The 24,918-nt window shown below is 41.0% G+C and overlaps 1 protein-coding gene across 13 annotated transcripts in view; it reads right to left on the bottom strand.

The window, feature by feature from the left end:
- LOC139468474 (collagen alpha-1(XXIII) chain-like) overlaps positions 1–24,918 on the bottom strand; it is a 144,409-nt gene that overhangs the window by 72,586 nt on the left and 46,905 nt on the right. For 11 of the 13 annotated variants that reach the window (XM_071250446.1, XM_071250456.1, XM_071250445.1 and 8 more), the window contains exon 3: positions 6,463–6,497. In XM_071250446.1, the coding sequence (XP_071106547.1) occupies positions 6,463–6,497 (35 nt within the window). Of the gene's footprint in view, positions 1–4,822; positions 4,850–6,462; positions 6,498–24,918 lie in introns of all 13 variants that reach the window. The other 2 variants (XM_071250457.1, XM_071250447.1) reach the window with 1 other exon arrangement.

Here is a 24,918-nt window from a genome sequence, read left to right as displayed (position 1 = left end):
ACATGAGACAGGGTTGGGGTCAGACAAGGGACAGGATTGAGGTCAGACAGAAAGTACTGGAGTTCCTTACAGCAACAAGGGACAGGGTTGAGGTCAAACAGAAAGTACTGGAGTCCCTCTACAGCAACATGAGACAGGGTTGGGGTCAGACAAGGGACAGGGTTGAGGTCAGACAGAAAGTACTGGAGTTCCTTACAGCAACAAGAGACAGGGTTGGTGTCAGACAAGGGACAGGATTGAGGTCAGACAGAAAGTACTGGAGTTCCTTACAGCAACAAGGGACAGGGTTGGGGTCAGACAGAAAGTACTGGAGTCCCTCTACAGCAACATGAGACAGGGCTGGGATCAGACAAGGGACAGGGTTGAGGTCAGACAGAAAGTACTGGAGTTCCTTACAGCAACAAGAGACAGGGTTGGGGTCAGACAAGGGACAGGATTGAGGTCAGACAGAAAGTACTGGAGTTCCTTACAGCAACAAGAGACAGGGTCGGGGTCAGACAAGGGACAGGATTGAGGTCAGACAGAAAGTACTGGAGTTCCTTACAGCAACAAGGGACAGGGTTGGGGTCAGACAGAAAGTACTGGAGTCCCTCTACAGCAACATGAGACAGGGCTGGGGTCAGACAAGGGACAGGGTTGAGGTCAGACAGAAAGTACTGGAGTTCCTTAAAGCAACAAGGGACAGGGTTGGGGTCAGACAGAAAGTACTGGAGTCCCTCTACAGCAACATGAGACAGGGCTGGGGTCAGACAAGGGACAGGGTTGAGGTCAGACAGAAAGTACTGGAGTTCCTTACAGCAACAAGAGACAGGGCTGGGGTCAGACAAGGGACAGGGTTGAGGTCAGACAGAAAGTACTGGAGTTCCTTAAAGCAACAAGAGACAGGGTTGGGGTCAGACAAGGGACAGGATTGAGGTCAGACAGAAAGTACTGGAGCTCCTTACAGCAACAAGGGACAGGGTTGGGGTCAGACAGAAAGTACTGGAGTCCCTCTACAGCAACATGAGACAGGGCTGGGGTCAGACAAGGGACAGGATTGAGGTCAGACAGAAAGTACTGGAGTTCCTTACAGCAACAAGGGACAGGGTTGGGGTCAGACAGAAAGTACTGGAGTCCCTCTACAGCAACATGAGACAGGGCTGGGGTCAGACAAGGGACAGGGTTGAGGTCAGACAGAAAGTACTGGAGTTCCTTACAGCAACATGAGACAGGGCTGGGGTCAGACAAGGGACAGGGTTGAGGTCAGACAGAAAGTACTGGAGTTCCTTAAAGCAACAAGAGACAGGGTTGGGGTCAGACAAGGGACAGGATTGAGGTCAGACAGAAAGTACTGGAGTTCCTTACAGCAACAAGGGACAGGGTTGGGGTCAGACAGAAAGTACTGGAGTCCCTCTACAGCAACATGAGACAGGGCTGGGGTCAGACAAGGGACAGGGTTGAGGTCAGACAGAAAGTACTGGAGTTCCTTACAGCAACAAGAGACAGGGTTGGGGTCAGACAAGGGACAGGGTTGAGGTCAGACAGAAAGTACTGGAGTTCCTTACAGCAACAAGGGACAGGGTTGAGGTCAGACAGAAAGTACTGGAGTCCCCCTACAGCAACAAGGGACATCATTTACACCACTGTCATCATCTACACTAGGGGCGGTCGGGTAGCCTAGTGGTTAAAGCGTTCGCTCGTCACGCCGAAGACCCGGGTTCGATTCCCGACATGGGTACAATGTGTGGAGCCCATTTCTGGTGTCCCCCGCCGTGATATTGCTGGAATATTGCTAAAAGCAGCGTAAAACCATACTCACTCACTCACTCACTCATCTACACTAATGTTATCGTTCACCCTAGTGTTATCGTTTATCCGGAGATCATTGTCTATCCTCAGTCTGTCATGGTTATAAGAAACAGCAAGGCATCAATACAGACATGGTTACTGTGTTTATCAATGTGTGGAGGGGAATAATCAGGGCAATGGTATGGAAACAAAGCTGGAGTGATACATTGTGTCATGTAAACTCCATTTCATACAAGACTTACCCTTGGTCCAGAACATCCTGGCACTCCCCTGGAGCCCTGAAGATGTCCAATCACAAGAAACACATACAACAGACATGGCGTACACCCATACCACTCCCAACACTCGGATTTTAATTTAACTTTAGTATTAGACTTAGTTACTGAACAAGCCATCGATTACAGCAGAAGTTAAGACAAAAGATCAGCGTTTTACACAACAATGACTATTTAAGATGATAACACCGACTCATGTGCCTTGTTCACTTAAAGCTGTCTTAGGAAGCAAGTGATAGTGATGGTCTTGGCTTTATGTTTAGGTCTGTATACATTGGTATGCCTGCAGAATGCATAGACCAAATATTACATGCAGAAGAAATAGGGGACATGATGGGTGTGGCTGTTGAACCCAGAGACAGAGGCTATTGGCTGGGGATTATAGAGACCATATAAGGACAAGTATCAGATACTCAGTTGTATGCAATGTCAGAAACACTGTTGTACACAAAGTGATCATGTTTAAGACAGATACACTGTTGTACACAATGTTGTCATGTTTAAGTCGGATACACTGTTGTACACAATGTTGTCATGTTTAAGTCGGATACACTGTTGTACACAATGTTGTCATGTTTAAGTCGGATACACTGTTGTACACAATGTTGTCATGTTTAAGTCGGATACACTGTTGTACACAAAGTGATCATGTTTAAGACAGATACACTGTTGTACACAATGTTGTCATGTTTAAGACAGATACACTGTTGTACACAATGTTGTCATGTTTAAGTCGGATACACTGTTGTACACAATGTTGTCATGTTTGAGTCGGATACACTGTTGTACACAATGTTGTCATGTTTAAGTCGGATACACTGTTCTACACAATGTTGTCATGTTTAAGACAGATACTCTGTTGTACACAATGTTGTCATGTTTAAGTCGGATACACTGTTCTACACAATGTTGTCATGTTTAAGACAGATACTCTGTTGTACACAATGTTGTCATGTTTAAGTGGGATACACTGTTGTACACAAAGTTATCATGTTTAAGACAGATACACTGTTGTACACAATGTTGTCATGTTTAAGTCAGATACACTGTTGTACACAATGTTGTCATGTTTAAGTCGGATGCACTGTTGTACACAATGTTGTGGTGATTGAGTGTTGTATATTGTGTTACAGTATGACTGTGTTGTATATTGTGTTACAGTATGACTGTGTGGTATATTGTATTAATGTGTGACTGAGTTGTATATTGTGTTACAGTAGGAATGTGTTGTATTGTATATTGTGTTAGTGTATGGTTGTGTTACACTTTGGCTGTGTTGTTTATTGTGTTAGTGTATGAATGTGTTGTATATTGTGTTACTCTATGGCTGTGTTGAATATTGTATTACTGTATGAATGTGTTGTATATTGAGTTACTCTATGGCTGTGTTGTATATTGTATCACTGTATGAATGTGTTGTATATTGAGTTACTCTATGACTGTGTTGAATATTGTATTACTGTATGAATGTGTTGTATATTGTGTTACTCTATGGCTGTGTTGAATATTGTATTACTGTATGAATGTGTTGTATATTGAGTTACTCTATGGCTGTGTTGAATATTGTATTACTGTATGAATGTGTTGTATATTGAGTTACTCTATGGCTGTGTTGAATATTGTATTACTGTATGAATGTGTTGTATATTGAGTTACTCTATGGCTGTGTTGTATATTGTATTACTGTATGACTGTGTTGTATATTGTGTTACTCTATGACTGTGTTGTATATTGTGTTACTCTATGGCTGTGTTGTATATTGTATTACTGTATGACTGTGTTGTATATTGTGTTACTCTATGGCTGTGTTGAATATTGTGTTACTCTATGAATGTGTTGTATATTGAGTTACTCTATGGCTGTGTTGTATATTGTATTACTGTATGACTGTGTTGTATATTGTGTTACTCTATGACTGTGTTGTATATTGTGTTACTCTATGGCTGTGTTGTATATTGTATCACTGTATGACTGTGATGTATATTGTATTACTGTATGACTGTGTTGTATATTGTGTTACTCTATGGCTGTGTAGTATATTGTGTTAGCGTATGGTTGTGTTACAGTATGACTGTGTTGTATATTGTGTTACTCTATGGCTGTGTTGTATATTGTATTACAGTATGACTGTGTTGTATATTGTATTACTGTATGACTGTGTTGTATATTGTATTACTGTATGACTGTGTTGTATATTGTGTTACTCTATGGCTGTGTTGTATATTGTATCACTGTATGACTGTGATGTATATTGTGTTACTCTATGACTGTGTTGTATATTGTATTACTGTATGACTGTGTTTTATATTGTGTTACTCTATAGCTGTGTTGTATATTGTATCACTGTATGACTGTGATGTATATTGTGTTACTCTATGGCTGTGTTGTATATTGTATTACTGTATGACTGTGTTGTATATTGTGTTACTCTATGGCTGTGTTGTATATTGTGTCACTGTATGACTGTGATGTATATTGTGTTACTCTATGGCTGTGTAGTATATTGTGTTAGTGTATCCGTGAGTTGTATATTGTGTTACATAGTTCTATACAGGGCAGAAATGGCCACTGTTTTGTTCCACAATGTTAGTAATTAAGTGTTATCCCATCCACCTCATATTAAAACAGGTCAAAATGTTATATACCCATCCACTGCTGTGTTGTAGAATATACACAGACATATATAGGCCTTGTTTATAAGTTTAGTGCAGAAAGACAGAATCTCAGATAGAGATAAATGTTTATAGCAGAAATAATACCGGAAAACCATTTTCTCCTTTGGAACCCTGAAACGTAAATCATAAACATGTGTAGAGTATCAAGACAGCCTCTATAAATATATTTAATCTTTCTGTATGAAAGATGTCTGACAGTGACTTCTGTCATCTGTATGTCTGTGGGCTTTCAGTGTGAGGAGACGACGTCAGCATCCCGCCATGGCCATCTCCTCATCCCGAGCAGATACAGGATGTGCAGAGATGCTATGGCAGCTGAACAAGTCAGACAAAAACACTTCTTTGCTGTAAAGTATATTTTTTTATATAAATACCGTATTGGATGTATTTAGTGTGCTGCCCCTACACAGGCATCACCAGGATGTCAATAGTTACATAGCCAATTAGCTCTTCCGGTACAGTGGAGGTGGGTCTGTCGCATCTGTCTCAGACAGATTCATCAGCGGAGCTTGAACACTGTACTTTACGGGCATATTGAGTAGGTCAGTCTAAATGTGGCTTCGATCGGATATTAATCTTTGTTATTGCCCTATCACAGGTACGGTGTGAAAAATAAACAAAGGATTGGAAGCCTCCACTTTCAGATGCTGCTGCCAAGGGAGACAACTCTACACAGCTGGCAGCAATGGAAGAACTGGTTTATATAAGTCTTTACCGAGGGGATGAAAGGGTAACGTGATGATACACTTTTATCCAAACTTTCACCTTTATATCTTGTGGAAGTATTTTCTCCAATCAGTTTCATAACATTAAAATACATCACAAACAGTTAGCACCAATTGGTCAAGGCTCTGCACACCTGAACACTTGCAGCCCATCATAACAATGGCCCGTGGGTGTCTGTTATGATCTTACTTCCGGCATAAACATTATGCCGCGGCGAGTTTGTTGTCATCTTCTCACAACATAAACAACACAACACAGGCCCACGGGAGCCTGTTGTGATCTTCTGACAGTGATAGCCCAAACCACAGACAACACAAACCACAACGTGAGCTCTCTCTGTCAGCCTCCCACTGCCACTAGCATCTACAGGAGTGGCCACATTCTCAAGGACACATGCTTCTTAGGCCAGAATAAAGTCATTATTGAATTATTCATTTTTTCCTCGAAAAGTAGGCATTTGGTTCTATTTTTATATTTCTTTCAATAAAATAAAATTGGTAAAATTGGTCATTTTGGACTCATTGAATAAAACCTGAATCTGACGTACTAACTCTAAAATAACATGATGTAACTGCAGGTTCAGGAGGAAGATGGGCGGTGATGATAATCTGGTTATTACATTGTATTTAGTTTGGCCTTACCAGCAAGGAGGGAGTTTAGGACAATCACAGCAGATTATTACTTCTTAAAACTGGCCTACATCTATGAAGCTTGCTATATGAAAGTAACCTGGGTGTAGCACCTGGATGAAAGTTCCTGATACTGGTAAGTCTGACAGAGAGAGACGCACACAACACTTAAGGCAGATGCAGCCGAACACAGACAATCACACACACACACAGCAGCCATTCCAAAACTCTCCTCTAGTCAAATCACAAGTTTAATTTCAGAATTTTTTTCTGAATTTTAAATATTTGTTATTTTAGTAGTGCTTGTCTGTAGACTGGAGAGTCGTGGCCTGTCCACAGTTTGATAAGATGACTACATTGATGTCTTACCACTGGTCCCAGGTCTCCTTTGTCACCCTTGGCTCCTGCAACAAACAGAATTTGATTTAAAAAAGACATACAAATTTCATGGACTAAAAAATAACTAAAACATCTTGCTTGTAGAAAGATTGATTTTTTATGATGAAAAAAAGAATGCAAGTTTGCCTCAAGACCACTTTTCATTTCCGAAAAAAATATTTATTTTCCTTAAAAGGTTGTTAACTTGTATACACAATATTTACAAACATATCGAAGAAAAATATTTACTATTTTGGTCCCGCCATTAACAGTGACAGGCTGATAGACATCTAGATATGCCAAGCAGGGTTATAAAAAATGATCCCATTGATGCTTTGACTGGCTACAAATAACAGCAACAATGTTTGAGAAAGGAGCACTTTGTATCTCAACATTGAACAATGGATAACATCATTTAGTGGCCGAAGAAGCATCTTTGTAGCACAAATTACAAGAGCATTAATGAAGCATGATGTTACTGAAGACATCAATTCCTGGTTTGTGTACAGAACGGAGAGCCAACTGATGATGGCTGTACATTAGTGAGTGTAACAGTGTCTTATTTTGTAAATAATCGTCTCTAATGGAAAAGCAGTTGTGAGGAAGATGTTGTCAGATTCCTTGCATCAGCGGGGAGTAGCGTAGCCCCAAGGTAAACAGTACGTGGGGAGGTACGACCACGGACACACCTGGAGCCTTGGGTGGGAGACATTTAAGATAACCACCTTTTCAACACATAATAAATTTTGCGCAATATTTTCAGAAACACCTGTAAAAACTTGGGTGATTCAGCCTGAGAAAATGGCCACAATGTATGCAATTTTAACCTAGTCAAAGATATATGTTGTCTGCTATGTCGACATGCAGACAGACAACAAACAGACTAGAAATAGATACACAGACTTACATCTGACCTACACACGGATTGATAGATTAGGTTCAACACAACATTACTATTCTAGTTCATCCTATGCGGACTGTTTTGCTTGACATCTTTCTGGGGTGGAATATTACTCTATGTAGTATCATTTTCCTCAAACCAATCTCACCATCTTCTCACCCTCTCCCTGCAAATCTCACCATCTTCACACCAATCTTACCATCTTTCCCACCAATCTAGAATATTTCACCCCCTCCCTGCAAATCTCACCATCTTCACACCAATCTTACCATCTTTCCCACCAATCTAGAATATTTCACCCCCTCCCTGCAAATCTCACCATCTTCACACCAATCTTACCATCTTTCCCACCAATCTAGAATATTTCACCCCCTCCCTGCAAATCTCACCATCTTCACACCAATCATACCATATTCTCCACAAATTTCCCTCTCTTAATTCCCTTATTCTCATCCCCTAAACCTAAACTCGCACAATCTCTATCTCACCCCGCTTACACAAATCCTCTAAACACCCACCACAATCTCCTCCCCTAAACTCCAACAATCTCATCTCCTAAACTCCTTAACTCCCATAATCTCAATCACATCCCCTAAACATTCACAATCTCAATCTCTTCCCCAAAACTCCCACCACAATCTCATCCCCTAAACTCCCACCACAATCTTATCCCCTAAACTCCCACCACAATCTCATCCCCAAAACTCCCACCACAATCTCACACCCTAAACACCCACCACAATCTCATCCCCTAAACTCCAACCACAATCTCATCCCTTAAACTCCAACCACAATTTCATCCCCTAAACTCCCACCACAATCTTATCCCCTAAACTCCAACTACAATCTCATCCCCTACACCCCAACCACAATCTCATCCCCTAAACACCCACCACAATCTCATCCCCTAAACTCCCACCACAATCTCATCCCCTAAACTCCCACCACAATCTCATCCCCTAAACTCCCACCACAATCTCATCCCCTAAACTCCCACCACAATCTCATCCCCTAAACACCCACCACAATCTCACCCCTAAACTCCAACCACAATCTCATCCCCTAAACTCCCACCACAATCTCATCCCCTAAACTCCCACCACAATCTCATCCCCTAAACTCCCACCACAATCTTATCCCCTAAACTCCAACCACAATCTCACCCCCTACACTCCCACCACAATCTCATCACCTAAACTCCCACCACAATCTCATCCCTTAAACTCCCACAATCTCTCCCTCTTCCCACTTATCACCAGCCCTCCCCTCCCATCTCCAATCACCATCCTATATATCTCCCTACCCAGTAGATAACCATTCATCACTTTCTCTCCCAGATTATCCACAGAAGTCGGCCATCTCTCTATTTCCCCCCGCATGCAGCTAACCTATATCTACAAGCGCCTGTTACCAAATGGCTTAAATCAATTTTTCAGATCTTTATATATATCAAGTGGCTCATAACTGCATGTGAAGTATTGACAAGCCGACCACACCGCAGGTTGTTCCACGTCCCCAGTGTCCTGCCGCTTATCCCTCCCATACTTATCAGGGTATACAAGTGTCTGCTGGGGAGATAAGCTCTCTGCCTCATTACTCTGTAACTACTATTAGCCCAGCTCCTCCAATTACACTTAACTCAAATATCTCTATTGCTTTTTCACATTTGTGCGGAATGTGAGATTGCTTGCAGTGTGTGCATCAGAGAATTGGAGGAGTTGATGTTGAAATTGTAGAACACTGTTTCCTCCTCAATCCAGTGACTCCTGATCCAGATAACTCTCCTCCTATTGTACCTGCCTGTCCCCCCCATTGCGAACTCCCGACCCCCCATTGTGAGGAATCAGGGACTCGATATACAACACCCAAGGGATTCAATATCTCCTACTAATTCTAAAGCAGAAATGACATTTTTCCCAATCACTCTGGTGAATTAATCATTTAATTCTTTTGAAGGCATTTTTTTAACAATGCACATTAATTCCATTAATGTACCTCATAAATTAGTGATGCTGTCACAGGCATTGAGTGCAATCACTGACGAGACAACACACCTTGAGGCCAGGTAGTCGCCTGGAAGTCAGTCGCCAGGTAACACAGGGGGACTGGATGGCATCGGTGTGCACAGGTTAACGATCAACTATGCAGTACCACAATCATTCTTAGAACCTCCTCAGGTAAACAAATCTTGCATTCAAAATACTACAAAATGAAGGCTGCCTTGACTAACCTACTTGATTATCTATCATTAGGATATTTCCTGGACAAGGTGCGTTCAAGCTGTAAACATCTTCATTAACCAAAGATGAATCTACCAGTGTCCCTGATTTTACACATGACTAAGTTCCTACAGACCAATAAGGAACAGGAATGGCACATTATTGTCCTGTATGACATCATGGAGACTGCTCCCACATATCCAGCCTTGTTCTCCAACACAGATTCCAGTCCAAGAATCCCATGTTTGTCTCCCCATGGTAATTCCTGTATCACAAACCTTCCCTCCGTTCACCGACCAACTGCCATAGCTCCATCCCACTATTCATCCAACCATCACTGCCACAGAGATCCAATTATTCATCCAGCCATCACTGTCACAGAGATCAAACTATTCATCCAACCACTGCCACAGAGGTCCAACTATTCATCCAACCATCACTGCCACAGAGATCCCACTATTCATCCAACCATCACTGCCACAGAGATCCAACTATTCATCCAACCATCACTGCCACAGAGATCCCACTATTCATCCAACCATCACTGCCACAGAGATCCAACTATTCATCCAACAATCACTGCCACAGAGATCCAACTATTCTTCTAACCATCACTGCCACAGAGATCCAACTATTCATCCAACCATCACTGCCACAGAGATCCCACTATTCTTCTAACCATCACTGCCACAGAGATCCCACTATTCATCCAACCATCACTTCCACAGAGATCCAACTATTCATCCAATCATCACTGCCACAGTGATCCAACTATTCATCCAACCATCACTGCTATAGGGATCCCACTATTCACCCAAATATCACTGCCACAGAGATCTCACTATTCACCCAAATATCACTGCCACAGAGATCTCACTATTCATCCAAACATCACTGCCACAGAGATCCAACTATTCATCCAACCACTGCCACAGAGATCCAACTATTCATCCAACCATCACTGCCACAGAGATCCAACTATTCATCCAACCATTACTGCCACAGAGATCCCACTATTCATCCAACCATCACTGCCACAGAGATCCAACTATTCATCCAACAATCACTGCCACAGAGATCCAACTATTCTTCTAACCATCACTGCCACAGAGATCCAACTATTCATCCAACCATCACTTCCACAGAGATCCAACTATTCATCCAACCATCACTGCTATAGGGATCCCACTATTCACCCAAATATCACTGCCACAGAGATCTCACTATTCATCCAACCATCACTGCCACAGAGATCCAACTATTCATCCAATCATCACTGCCACAGAGATCCAACTATTCATCCAACCATCACTGCTATAGGGATCCCACTATTCACCCAAATATCACTGCCACAGAGATCTCACTATTCATCCAAACATCACTGCCACAGAGATCCAACTATTCATCCAACCATCACTGCCACAGAGATCCACTATTCCTCCATGGAGCTGCTATCCCCAAGCCACCCTGCTGTGCCTGGCATCTCTGGTTCCGTGTGATGGGCAAAGGGAATTTAAGAGTGATGAAACAAAGCATTAGCAAGCTCTGCCAAAATAAATACAATTAGAACATGTTTTTGCTGTTTTTATCACCGACTTGTGATCCTGACATAAGTGGTAAGGAGAAAACTACAGAGCATTATGGGCTAAAGAAGTGATAAGCCATCACCTCCTGTGTGAAGTGGAGCTGCCAGATGTGTGACTAGCACAGTAAGCCTTGGAGACAGGCGAGGCTCCAGACAGCTGGTGCTAGCTGCAGGATGCTCACAGACAGGTGGCAGGGTCTCATCTCACTCTCACCACTCACAGCCTACAACATTTAACTGTGTAAATTCTGTACCAAACTCAAACGTCTGGGAACTGGATTATACGGGTCCAGATCAAAGGTTTATGTCCCCAGTTCCCTTCAGCGGAGGAAATTGGTTCTCTAGACAGAGCCATGATTGTGTCAACAAACAGGTTGATTCTTGATATTATCAGCATCTTTGTAGACTTGCAAGATGAATAGATACAACACATTTGATGGATTGCAACTTCTTCATCGGGGAAAAGATTGATACTTCACTCTATCTGTGGTGCAACTGGCATTGTTTAACACTTCTGCAGGCAGCCTTGTTCCAGCTCCATCAACACAGTCAGTATGGGATTGTCTGGACCCAACAAACCAGTGGTCGATATCATGAGCATCTCACATGCATATGTTACTACCAACTTACAAACTGTAGAAAAACACTTCTGCAGTATGAAAATTGGTAGTATATGACATTATTGAAGTATAAAACAGTAACAGTGTTGCAATATCAATGTTACAGGGACATTGCTGTGTCACAATTTCAAAAACAAAGTTGCAGCATCCCCATTTCAGTTACAACGTTTTAGCATCACCATTTCAGTAACAATGTTTCAGTAACAGTGTGGAAGGATCACCATTTCAGTAACAACATTTCAGTAACAGTGTGGAAGGATCACCATTTCAGTAACAACATTTCAGTAGCAGTGTGGAAAGATCACCATTTCAGAAACAACATTTCAGTAGCAGTGTGGAAGGATCACCATTTCAGTAACAACATTTCAGTAGGAGAGTGGAAGGATCACAATTTCAGTAACAACATTGAGCAACACGATTTCAGTAACAACATTTCTGTAGCAGTGTGGAAGGATCACCATTTCAGTAACAACATTTCTGTAGCAGTGTGGAAGGATCACCATTTCAGAAACAACATTTGAGCATCACCATTTCAGTAACAACATTTGAGCATCACCATTTCAGTAACAACATGTCAGTAACAACGTTGATAGACATCCTATTTCACAATGCATGACATCGGAACACCTCAAGCTGTGAAATCTAAATAGATAACTGTCAATATCATGAGGTTTCGAAATTCCAAACCTTTGACCCTGTTTGCCAAGAAGTTTCTTTTATATCATCTTCTCCTAATGTTCACATTACAATATATATGAATTTATTCTTATATCATTATAGGCTGTTTAGTCCTGCGCCATGACTGTTGAATTTATATTTTTTAGGTATTTTTTTTTACTAAAAAAGCCTAGGCAAGTCTAGATCAAACTAACCAAGTCTAGTTTGCTTGAATCCACAGCAGAAGAAGAAAGGTTCTTTTGAAGAAAACAATTATAATTATTTTAAAGAAATGTTTTCATTGACAAAGCTTCTCTATAGGCTGTTATGACAAAAGCTAAAAAAGATTTTAAATTTATCAAAAGAAAAGGTGTTTTAAAATACATCAGTTCCAGTGTGTTACTTGACTAAAGGAGCTTCAGTACATGGTCTGGTGCACAGGGAGATGTAGAATTTCCTGTCTGTATCCCAGCATGCAGTAGACAGCACGAGGGCGGGTTGTGCCTCTATTTTTACCTTGATTAACGAGGCAGCATCATGTACAGGTATGACGAGGAGGCACAGCTGCCACTGACTGCGACCATTACACAAACATGCAAAACTAACAAATCGATTATGACTTAATTTCTTGCTGCTGATAGTTTTAACTAGAGGGGATGCTTTGAGCCGTGGCATCTTTAATATAATGCTTCCCCCAGGTGGATACAACCTACTTGAAATGCTTCCAAGAATTTGCCTCGATTCATTCATCGCACATCTATAATGGATGACATTCATGGTCGATTTTTTGTTCCATCTTGCAGACTGAGATGAACACGTTCAATGGGGGTATCATACTGTGATGAAACCGCTGTGAAGACACTACCAGACAGCCAGGCTGTTTGACCCATCATCGACTGACTCTATAACCGTACCACAGAACTAGCCAATCTAATGATCAAAACAGGGAGCTACCACTTGTGCTAGGAGTACTGAAGAGCAAATGTATTAGCCGTCATGTATTTAAAATGTCCAATGGTTCTGAATTTGATGAGAAAATATTAAGACCTTCAAAGCTTATTTTGAAATAAATTTACGCTTCCCTTCGGAGAAAGAACAACATGGATGACTTGTTTGAGTGGATGACTAAGTGTTCATGCTGCTTCAGGAAATAATTTCACAGCTTTGGATAACAGGAATAGGTTGATAAAAGGAGTCAAAGCCAGGTATTCAGTCTGACAAGCAAGAGCTTTAACATATACCCCCTTGATCTGTGACTCAGTAGCTACTGAGGGGACGTGTGGTGGCCGAGTGGTCAAAGCGTGGGCTTGTCACACTGATGACCAGGGTTAAATTCTCCATATTAGTACACTGGGTGAATATCATAATAGCTATCATCATAGCTATCTTAAGGTAGTACATAGTCAGCATGCACATGCTGCAATCATTCCCAGCCACCACATACACCCCATAACAGATCCAGAAAGGGCACACCACATACACGCCATAACAGATCCACCACATACACCCCATAACAGATCCAGAAAGGGCACACCACATACACGCCATAACAGATCCACCACATACACCCCATAACAGATCCAGAAAGGGTACACCACATACACCCCACAACAGATTGAGAGGAGGTACATTGCACCACATACACCCTTTGACACATCCAAAAGGGGAATGTTGTACTAAATAGACCTCATAACAGATCCAAAAGGGGAATGTTGTACTAAATAGACCTCATAACAGATCCAAAAGGGGTATGTTGTACTAAATAGACCTCATAACAGATCCAAAAGGGGTATGTTGTACTAAATAGACCTCATAACAGATCCAAAAGGGGTATGTTGTACCAAATAGACCTAATAACAGATCCAAAAGGGGTACGTTGTACTAAATAGACCTCATAACAGATCCAGAAAGGGGTACGTTGTACCAAATACACACTAATACAGTTCCAGAACGGCCACACCCCATACACCTCATAACAGTTCCAGAAAAGGATAAACCACATTCCACTATAACAGATCCAGAAAGGGGTATGTTGTACCAAATACACACTATTACAGTTCCAGAACGGTTACACCCCATACACCATAACGGTTCCAGAAGGGAGGGCAGTCGCAGAAACCCCTCCTTATTTTACCAGACTGAAATGTTTATGCATTTGAAAGTTTCTTAGAGAATGAATCACATAGTGTAAACATATTACAACATTATCACCAACTTTTTGGTCTTTCAACAAAAATAAAATGCCTACCATATGCAAGTATGCTAATTTATGATTACAAAGTGCACCCTTCCTTTTCCCTGTAATGATGATTGACTTCCTTGTATGCATCCCAGCTGAACGTAAGGAGTGACTTGTGGTCTACATGTACCTACACACCTACACCCATCAGCCACGTTCTCAGTGAACATAGTCACTCACATGTTCTGTTTGTTTGTTGTAATATTACAGCTATATGAAGGCTGTCTGTACATAATCCAATCTGGACCAGACAATCCAGTGACTGACTTCATGAACATTGATCTACACCAGGGGTCCGGAAAATTTAAAATCCCAATCGGACATTTACATTTATGCCACGCCCCCTTCAAACAGCGTGTTTTAGTACAACTTTTTACACACAAATTACAAGTTGTTACGTATTCATAATATGATGAATTATGAATTGTTTCAATTTAAATTGTTTAATTCACCGGACAATTACAACAAATAATATCATTTTAGATATATATGGAAAACATACGTTTGTTTCTGTTATAATAACGATCTGTCAACGTAGTGAATGGTCTAATTAATATTCATGAGTCTGCTCAAGTGTACGCGTTGTAACATTTGGATCGAGACTATTATCCCATATTTGGTTATCACGTGACCTCACGGGAAAAGTTTGTTTTTTTAAGCTAAAGATTATTTAAAAACAAGACAGATAATATGATCATAAATCCTAAACTATCGTTGATAGCAATAGTTATTTGAATACTTTTTCATCTGTACTTTTTCATCTGTAGATTCTACACAATTAGGATATGATGACATGCATCAACCAAGCCAGCGAGCCTGACCACCCGATCCCGTTAGTCGCCTCTTACGACAAGCAGGGTCACCTTTTACGGCAAGTTTGGGTTGCTGAAGACCTATTCTAACCCGGATCAGCACAGGTACTGTCACGTGTACCCTTCAGACAAGTTCTCAGTGAACACAATCAGAAATCTGTCCCATCACTCAACTTGTAAACTATCATCAGTCTCCCTTATGCATCATGTAGCCCTGATTATAATAATAGTCCTTCAATTTTTTCTCAAGAACAAACATTTCTTGTTATCCTGATCGCTAAAATGTTTATTTTTCAAAAAATATTCCTGACCACACACATCAAAGATTCTCACAAATCATCACGAAATAATATTTTCATGTGTTAGAGTTTCTTGATGATCCATTCATTGACTGTCTTCCCTGCCAGAAATCAGTGATGAAAGTAATACACAGAGATTCTCCAAATACGAGGCCACATTAGAGTCGGAGATTGTTCGACAAAGAACCAACATGGCTGTTCAGAGTAAATAAAAGACGGGTCCTATGTCTGCATCTGCATCAAGAAATAGAAAGTAATCTAAGGCCAAGACAACATGGTCGACATGTTCTCCCATGTAGGCAGACAACACGGACTGAGGAAAGTCATTACGAAACATCACTCTTACACAATAGCAGTTAATTACCCACGGAGTCCCCTCGCCAGATTGTTTGTATTAGACGCGAGTCATCAGCCGCTTCTCCGCTACTTCCATGGGGCTTCCTATTCCACAATTAAACAGTCTTGTGCAAGTTTATCTTCTCCTAATACAAGCTACTTTATACACAGAGCACCCAGATGCCATTGTTGATCTGCACTGCCTTTATCAAGATGGCAACTTGTGTTAGCTTTGTGTGTTTAGATAGATCGTAACATGCCTGTGATGGTCACAGATAAGTCTTAATTAACAACATCAAGTGTTTATACAAGGCAATTATCTACTTATGTAAGAATAAACACAGGCATACAGTGAAGGCTGGCCGGGCTGGTGGATCAGTCTCGTGGACCATTTAACATGATAACACACCAGCAATCAATGACATCTTTCTGTGCACATAAATAACGTGATATTCAACAGACGTATCGACCTATGATCATATATCCAACTCATATCAGACTGCTGTTCTATGGGTGGTATACAGATTGTCAGTGTAACCTCAGTCGACTTCAAAGACTGATGTAGTGAGATATATCATTGTCATGATATAGTGAACGTTCATTAAAACATCAGAAACTATCAATGACAGATTGGGAGAGCGATGAAGTATTATGGGACTCTGCATTTTTCCGAGGCAAGGTTAACCGACTGTAAAAGTCCAATTTCCACCCTTGCAGAACCAATCTCATTAAAATCAGATACATATTTTGACATATACTCGATTTAAAAAATTAAAAACTGAACAAAAGAACATTCTGGAATGGCTAATAGATGGTCTAGATTGTATGAATACAGTCATAAAGCCTATAAATGTCATTCGGAATACCAGGTATGGCTTTTTTTCGAGGCTGCACGATAAAAAATCACACACCGACTGTCACTTTCATGATCTGATAAGCGATGCTCTGATTGGTCAGATGAAAAGTCGTTCTGACATGACCCGTAATGGAATGTCCTCAGATCTTTGTTTAGCGGTAGCACCAACTAAGATCTGATTTTAATGAGATTGTTGCCGAATTGGATTGGAATTTCTGGGCTCAATCGTAGCGCCACCAGTGGCTATTATGAGTTATGTCCCTTCCATTTCCCTCCTATTGACCAATCAGATTCCACCTCTCATATCACTTGCATTTGCTTCAAATTAAATGACGTCGCCCAGTGAAAACAATCTGGTCGATGATCAAGATCTATATTGTAATAAAACAGGTTTTACTTCGTGAAGTGCATCAAATAACGTGAGCACCTTGATTAAAAACATGAACAGATTTGGAAAATATCTGTTGAGGCTAAGTATTCGGTATACATGTTTTGCAAATCCTGCAATTGACCGAAAACTGCACGACAGTTTACAAACCAGATGCCAAACAAAATGGCGGCGCTCAATCAAGAGGATATGATTGATAATCAAGATCTATATTGTAATAAAATGGGTCTTACTTTGCAAAGTGCATCAAATCACACGAGCACCTTGATTAAAAACATGAAAAGATTGGTAAAATATCTGTTGATGCTAAGTTGGCAGTACACATGCTTTGCAAATCCTGCAGTCAACCGAAATCTGCAGGGCAGTTGACGAACCTGATGTCATTTCGCTGCATGATTTGGATTGGTTTATGCATCAACTCGTTAGTCCAGCCAAAATATAACTCCATAATACCAGCCTGGCTTGGCAAGGGTTGAAACTGGACTTTTAAAGTCAGTTAACTCCCTTGCCTCAGGAAGATGGGGACTGTGATGGGAGAGGGATGCTTGGCCGTTAGCTCTCTGGTTTAGCAGCCGATCAGCCACACATGTGAGGACCACCACAATTTATTTATCACTTGTCAAACAAATTTAATCAAAATTCTTGCCAATTTTCTTGCGATGTTATGGTTAAGTTAGGACGCTGCATGAGGCTAATGTTTACATTGGCTGTGAGCTTAGTGTTGATTATATAACTCAACACAGAGCCTCCAATCAAAGGCTCAGCCAGTGTCAGATAGATACACATCTGTATACAAGGATGTAGGTCACTGAGTGCATATGTGCACACAGATATATAGCTGGTATATATAGGGATATAGGTCACTGAGTGCATGTGTGTACACAGATAGTTGGTTTATATGGGGATATAGGTCACTGAGTGCATGTGTGTACACAGATAGTTGGTGTATATGGGGATATAGGTCACTGAGTGCATGTGTGTACACAGATAGTTGGTGTATATGGAGATATAGGTCACTGAGTGCATGTGTGTACACAGATAGTTGGTTTATACAGAGATATAGGTCACTGAGTGCATGTGTGTACATGGATAGTTGGTGTATACAGGGATATAGGTCACTGAGTGCATGTGTATACACAGATAGTTGGTGTATACGGAGATATAGGTCACTAAGTGCATGTGTGTACACAGATTGCTGGTGTATATGGAGATATAGGTCACTGGGTGCACCACGCACATGTATACATATAGCAGTTGGTGCATACAGAGATATAGGTCACTGAGTGCATGTGTGTACACAGATAGTTTGTGTATTTGGGGATTTAGGTCACTGAGTGCATGTGTATACACAGATACTTGGTGTATACAGAGATTTAGGTCACTGAGTGCATGTGTGTACACAGATAGTTGGTGTATATGGGGACATGGGTCACTGAGTGCATGTGTATACAGAGATATAGGTCACTGAGTGCATGTGTGTACACAGATAGTTGGTGTATATGGGGACATGGGTCACTGAGTACATGTGTGTATACAGAGATATAGGTCACTGAGTGCATGTGTGTACACAGATAGTTGGTGTATATGGGGATATAGGTCACTGAGTGCATGTGTATACACAGATACTTGGTGTATACAGATATTTAGGTCACTGAGTGCATGTGTGTACACAGATAGTTGGTGTATATGGGGACATGGGTCACTGAGTGCATGTGTGTATACAGAGATATAGGTCACTGAGTGCATGTGTGTACACAGATAGTTGGTGTATATGGGGATATAGGTCACTGAGTGCATGTGTATGCACAGATAGTTGGTGTATATGGGGACATGGGTCACTGAGTGCATGTGTGTATACAGAGATATAGGTCACTGAGTGCATGTGTGTACACAGATAGTTGGTGTATATAAGGACATGGGTCACTGAGTGCATGTGTGTATACAGAGATATAGGTCACTGAGTGCATGTGTGTACAAAGATAGTTGGTGCTGCCATGTTGTGCAGTGGAAGCAGGTAGCGCCACCATCTGGCTGTGAGGAACCAGCAGCTAGACTGACATCCAGTCTCAGAAAAGAAACAGTTGTTAAATTATAGTTATAAAGAGCCTGGAGACTTTCTTCATATTCCAGATACTGCAGTTATCTAGACTTGCCAAACATTCTAGACTTGCATGGGCTGTATTGGGAATATTTGTTTCCGGATCTGTATGACAGACTAAACCTGCAGCCTTCTTACTTCTCACATCCCAACAGTCTTCTCCAGTCTATTCTCACTCAAAGTCTGTCCTTAAAGCAACCGCCTGACCCAATCTACCTCACATACTCTCTATTCTGTACCCCACCCTCCATCTGAATATCCCTATGACAACCCCCCCCCCCACCGGACACCCTCCCCCAACTTGTCCTCCCCCCTCCCCCTCCTGTCAGGGTATATGAGATAAGATGCTATGTACCTAGCTGACTTTTAGCAGACATCGTAAGTCACAGCAGGACACAGTGGTCATGGCAGCAACTGACTCTGACATCTATAAATCCATCCCCACAATCTCACACTTAACATGGGTTTAACATTTAGTCTCTGAAAAAATATATTTGCTAGAAGCAAACAACTTCATTTAGATTGAAAAGGAGACCCATAGTCAATTATCACACAGACTCTGAAACAAATATATCCAATACAGCCCATGCAAGTGTATGCTACATGTATTTGCCAAGTCCAGATTTCTGCAGTATCTGAAACTGAAGAGAGTCTCTGAGCTCCTTTTTAATTATATTTTTATAACAATAATTTAACAACTGTTTTTATCTGTAAAATATGTTCATTTCAGAGACTAGATGTTGTCTAGGAGCCCCAGTCTGGAAGCTCTGAAAAATCTAGACTTGCTTCATTTAGGGCTATTGGTGAGTGACTTGGTGAGTTGGGTTTATCACCGCTTTTAACAGTATTCCAGTTATATCGCAGCATGTCAGCTTAATGTGGGAGGAAAGCCCTAAGTGATGCAGGTCTCAGAAGTTTATCACTTCGGTGAAACCCATGAGCACGGGTATGGTGCTGACAAACCTAGAAATATAATCGGAGCCAACCAGGATTCGAGAGAGTGAGTAAGTGAGTGAGGGTGCGTGCGTGCGTGCATGAGTGAGTGAGTGAGTGAGTGAGTGAGTGAGTGAGTGAGTGAGTGAGTGAGTGAGTGAGTGAGTGAGTGAGGTTCAATGTCACTTCCAACTATATATCAAGTTATGTAAGCTTGATGTGGGCGGAAGGCCAAAGTGATGAAGGTTGTGGAAACTCGAGCCTCGGTATGGTGCTGTGGAACATCCTATCCATGTTATTGTGAATCTAGTAAATAACACATGACTCATTCCCTACAGTTATTAACTATATCCTCTATCATGAAGCAATCCTTAAGGTTATACACTCTATCCTCTATCATGAAGCAATCCCTGCAGTTATACACCATATCTCCTATCATGAAGCAGTCCCTGCAGTTATATACTATATCCTCTATCATGAAGCAATCCCTGCAGTTATACACTATATCTTCTATCATGAAGCAATCCCTGCAGTTATGCACTATATTCTCTATCATGAAGTAGTCCCTACAGTTATACACCATATCTCCTATCATGAAGAAATCCCTGCAGTTATATACTATATCCCTATCACTAAGCAATCCCTGCAGTTATACACTATATCCTCTATCATGAAGCAATCCCTGCAGTTATACACCATATCTTCTATCATGAAGCAGTCCCTGCAGTTATACACTATATCCTCTATCATGAAGCAATCCCTGCAGTTATACACTATATTCTCTATCATGAAGCAGTCCCTGCAGTTATACACCATATCCTCTATCATGAAGCAATCCCTGCAGTTATACACTATATCCTCTATCATGAAGCAGTCCCTGCAGTTATACACTATATCCTCTATCATGAAGCAATCCCTGCAGTTATACACCATATTCTCTATCATGAAGCAATCCCTGCAGATATATACCATATCCATATCACTAAGCAATCCCTGCTTTCATGTGTAACCTTTTTTCATAACACACTTTTTATTTGCATTTTTAGAGGCAAATTATTTTATTTTATGTCATTATGAGGAATGTTATTATGAAATATATGTATGAGAGGAGCTTGTATGCCAATATGATAAGATAATATAGATATAGAAAATAAGAAGAGATTTCTTTCAAAACACACATTCTTCACATTCATTAATATTTTTCACGGATTTATTGTCACATGTGCATGTGTTGTCATAGTGACATAATTCTGGTTGTTGTCCACACACAGCTGGAAGATTAACATGTCTCTGAGAGATGAGATCTCATAATTAAGGGCTACATTCCACACAGAGTCTCAGCCAGGCTGCCTACATCATGACAGTCTAAAGTGACTTCTTATGTAGCTCTCTCAGATTAAATTTCCAAAGTATCCAAGTAATCATAAATGATGAGGCTCATGTAAAGATGTTCATCATTAACCATAAAATTTGAATTATTTCTTGAAAGTTTAGTTAATTTCTCTATATGAACGCCACATGTGGCTGATGATGTGGTCCCTCCTGGGATATTTGATGTTACAGGGCCAATTAGACTTGCACAAGTCTCTTAGGTAATAATTATTAGTTTGAATCATAATTTCTAGATTATGTAAACAATAAAAACCAGTAGTCCTTATAAGATACTGGAGTCCTTACTGTCCACATATCTAGACTTGCCTATTAGGAGGATAAAATTACTACACATCCATGGACTTTTCATTCAGTACAGCCTTGGAGGAAGGCTAAGGTCTAGTGTGGTGAGGTGAGGTGAAATGGGGTTTAACGTCGCGTCCAAGATTATTGCACTTATATAGCGATGTGCATGCATGTGTATGTGTGTGTGTGGCTGCTTGTACTAGTCCTGACTGATGCCGATTTATAGTGCTAGCACACTGAGATACCATGCCACAGTTTAACATGAATACCCCACTCAGACAACAGTATACTGACTCCGAGCCGACCAGTCCTTGTTTTAGCCCCTTAATGCCAAGCGCCAGACAGGGTAACAACAAGTACCATCTTTTAACGTCTTTTGGTATGACGCGGCTGGGGATTGAACCCTGGACCTTTCGCTCTCTGAGCGAACGCTCTACCATTAGACCACGGAGGCAGTTTCCAGTGTGAGTTTTGTGGTGGGAGGAGTGAAGGAGGGGGAGGGGGCATGTAAAATGTAAAACATATTCTTTTAGAGGATATAAATCTTTTCGAAGTGAAAAGTTCCAATAATTGTATGTCCAATGCTTTGAAAACAAAAATGTTTTTACTACATCAATGCATGCATAAACTTTGTAAAACTATATTTTTCCCCATTATCTACAAAAGATGGAATGCATCTAATTTGAAATGGAATGCCAACTTACTTCCCAAATGCTATTCAAAAGGAAAACATCACTGCCAAAAACAGTGATATGCTTAAGCGTTTTATCAGACGTGGCTGTTTTGCTTGTAAATCAAACAAGTTATTGTTTTATCTGTAAAGTGTTATTGAGTAGGATGTCATCCAATTCTTACTCATATTTCATTTCCATAATTGTTCTCCTTTCCCTGGTGGGAGAAGGTTTCTTGGCACAGATGGGAAAGATGAAATGATGGATTTGGTAAGAAAAGGGAAAATAATTCAGACAATGAAAAACACAGGAAAACTCTTTTCCTGAAATAATTGATTCAGGTTTGTATCAGGAATGTTATGAGGTCACACAGAGGTCACAGGTCATTGGGCTGACCCTCATTACAGTATAGTGGCTCCCCCTAGTGGAGAGTTGTGGTATTTGTCTGCACTTGCAACTAATTGATAACAGTACCACATGAATGTCTATAGACACAACATGGACAGCCATTGCAGCCTGGCAGTCCTGTAGATACAACATAGATATGATTGCAGTCGGGCTGCCCTGTAGACACAACATAGATATCATTGCAGTCAGGCTGCCCTGTAGAAACAACATAGATATCATTGAAGTCAGGCTGTCGTATACAACATAGGTATCATTGAAGTCAGGCTGCCCTGTAGACACAACATAGATATCATTGAAGTCAGGCTGCCCCGTAGTATCACTGAAATCAGGCTGCCCTGTACATTCAACATAGATATCACTGAAGCCTGACTACCCTGTACATACAACATAGATATCACTGAAGCCTGACTACCCTGTACATACAACATAGATATCACTGAAGCCTGACTACCCTGTACATACAACATAGATATCACTGAAGCCTGACTACCCTGTACATACAACATAGATATCACTGAAGCCTGACTACCCTGTACATACAACATAGATATCACTGAAGCCTGACTACCCTGTACATACAACATAGATATCACTGAAGCCTGACTACCCTGTACATACAACATAGATATCACTAACGCCTGACTACCCTGTACATACAACATAGATATCACTGAAGCCTGACTACCCTGTACATACAAAATAGATGTCACTGAAGCCTGACTACCCTGTACATACAACATAGATATCACTGAAGCCTGACTACCCTGTACATACAACATAGATATCACTGAAGCCTGACTACCCTGTACATACAACATAGATATCACCGAAGCCTGACTACCCTGTACATACAAAATAGATATCACTGAAGCCTGACTACCCTGTACATACAACATAGATATCACCGAAGCCTGACTACCCTGTACATACAACATAGATATCACTGAAGCCTGACTACCCTGTACATACAACATAGATATCACTGAAGCCTGACTACCCTGTACATACAACATAGATATCACTGAAGCCTGACTACCCTGTACATACAACATAGATATCACTGAAGCCTGACTACCCTGTACATACAACATAGATATCACTGAAGCCTGACTACCCTGTACATACAAAATAGATATCACTGAAGCCTGACTACCCTGTACATACAACATAGATATCGCCGAAGCCTGACTACCCTGTACATACAAAATAGATATCACTGAAGCCTGACTACCCTGTACATACAACATAGATATCACCGAAGCCTGACTACCCTGTACATACAACATAGATATCACTGAAGCCTGACTACCCTGTACATACAACATAGATATCACTGAAGCCTGACTACCCTGTACATACAACATAGATATCACTGAAGCCTGACTACCCTGTACATACAACATAGATATCACTGAAGCCTGACTACCCTGTACATACAACATAGATATCACTGAAGCCTGACTACCCTGTACATACAACATAGATATCACTAACGCCTGACTACCCTGTACATACAACATAGATATCACTGAAGCCTGACTACCCTGTACATACAACATAGATATCACTGAAGCCTGACTACCCTGTACATACAACATAGATGTCACTGAAGCCTGACTACCCTGTACATACAACATAGATATCACTGAAGCCTGACTACCCTGTACATACAACATAGATATCACTAACGCCTGACTACCCTGTACATACAACATAGATATCACTGAAGCCTGACTACCCTGTACATA

This window comes from Haliotis cracherodii, unplaced genomic scaffold (assembly GCF_022045235.1).
Source record: "Haliotis cracherodii isolate W230 unplaced genomic scaffold, xgHalCrac1.p SCAF_2, whole genome shotgun sequence".
NCBI lineage: Eukaryota > Metazoa > Mollusca > Gastropoda > Lepetellida > Haliotidae > Haliotis > Haliotis cracherodii.
This window is presented reverse-complemented; position numbering and strand designations above follow the sequence as displayed.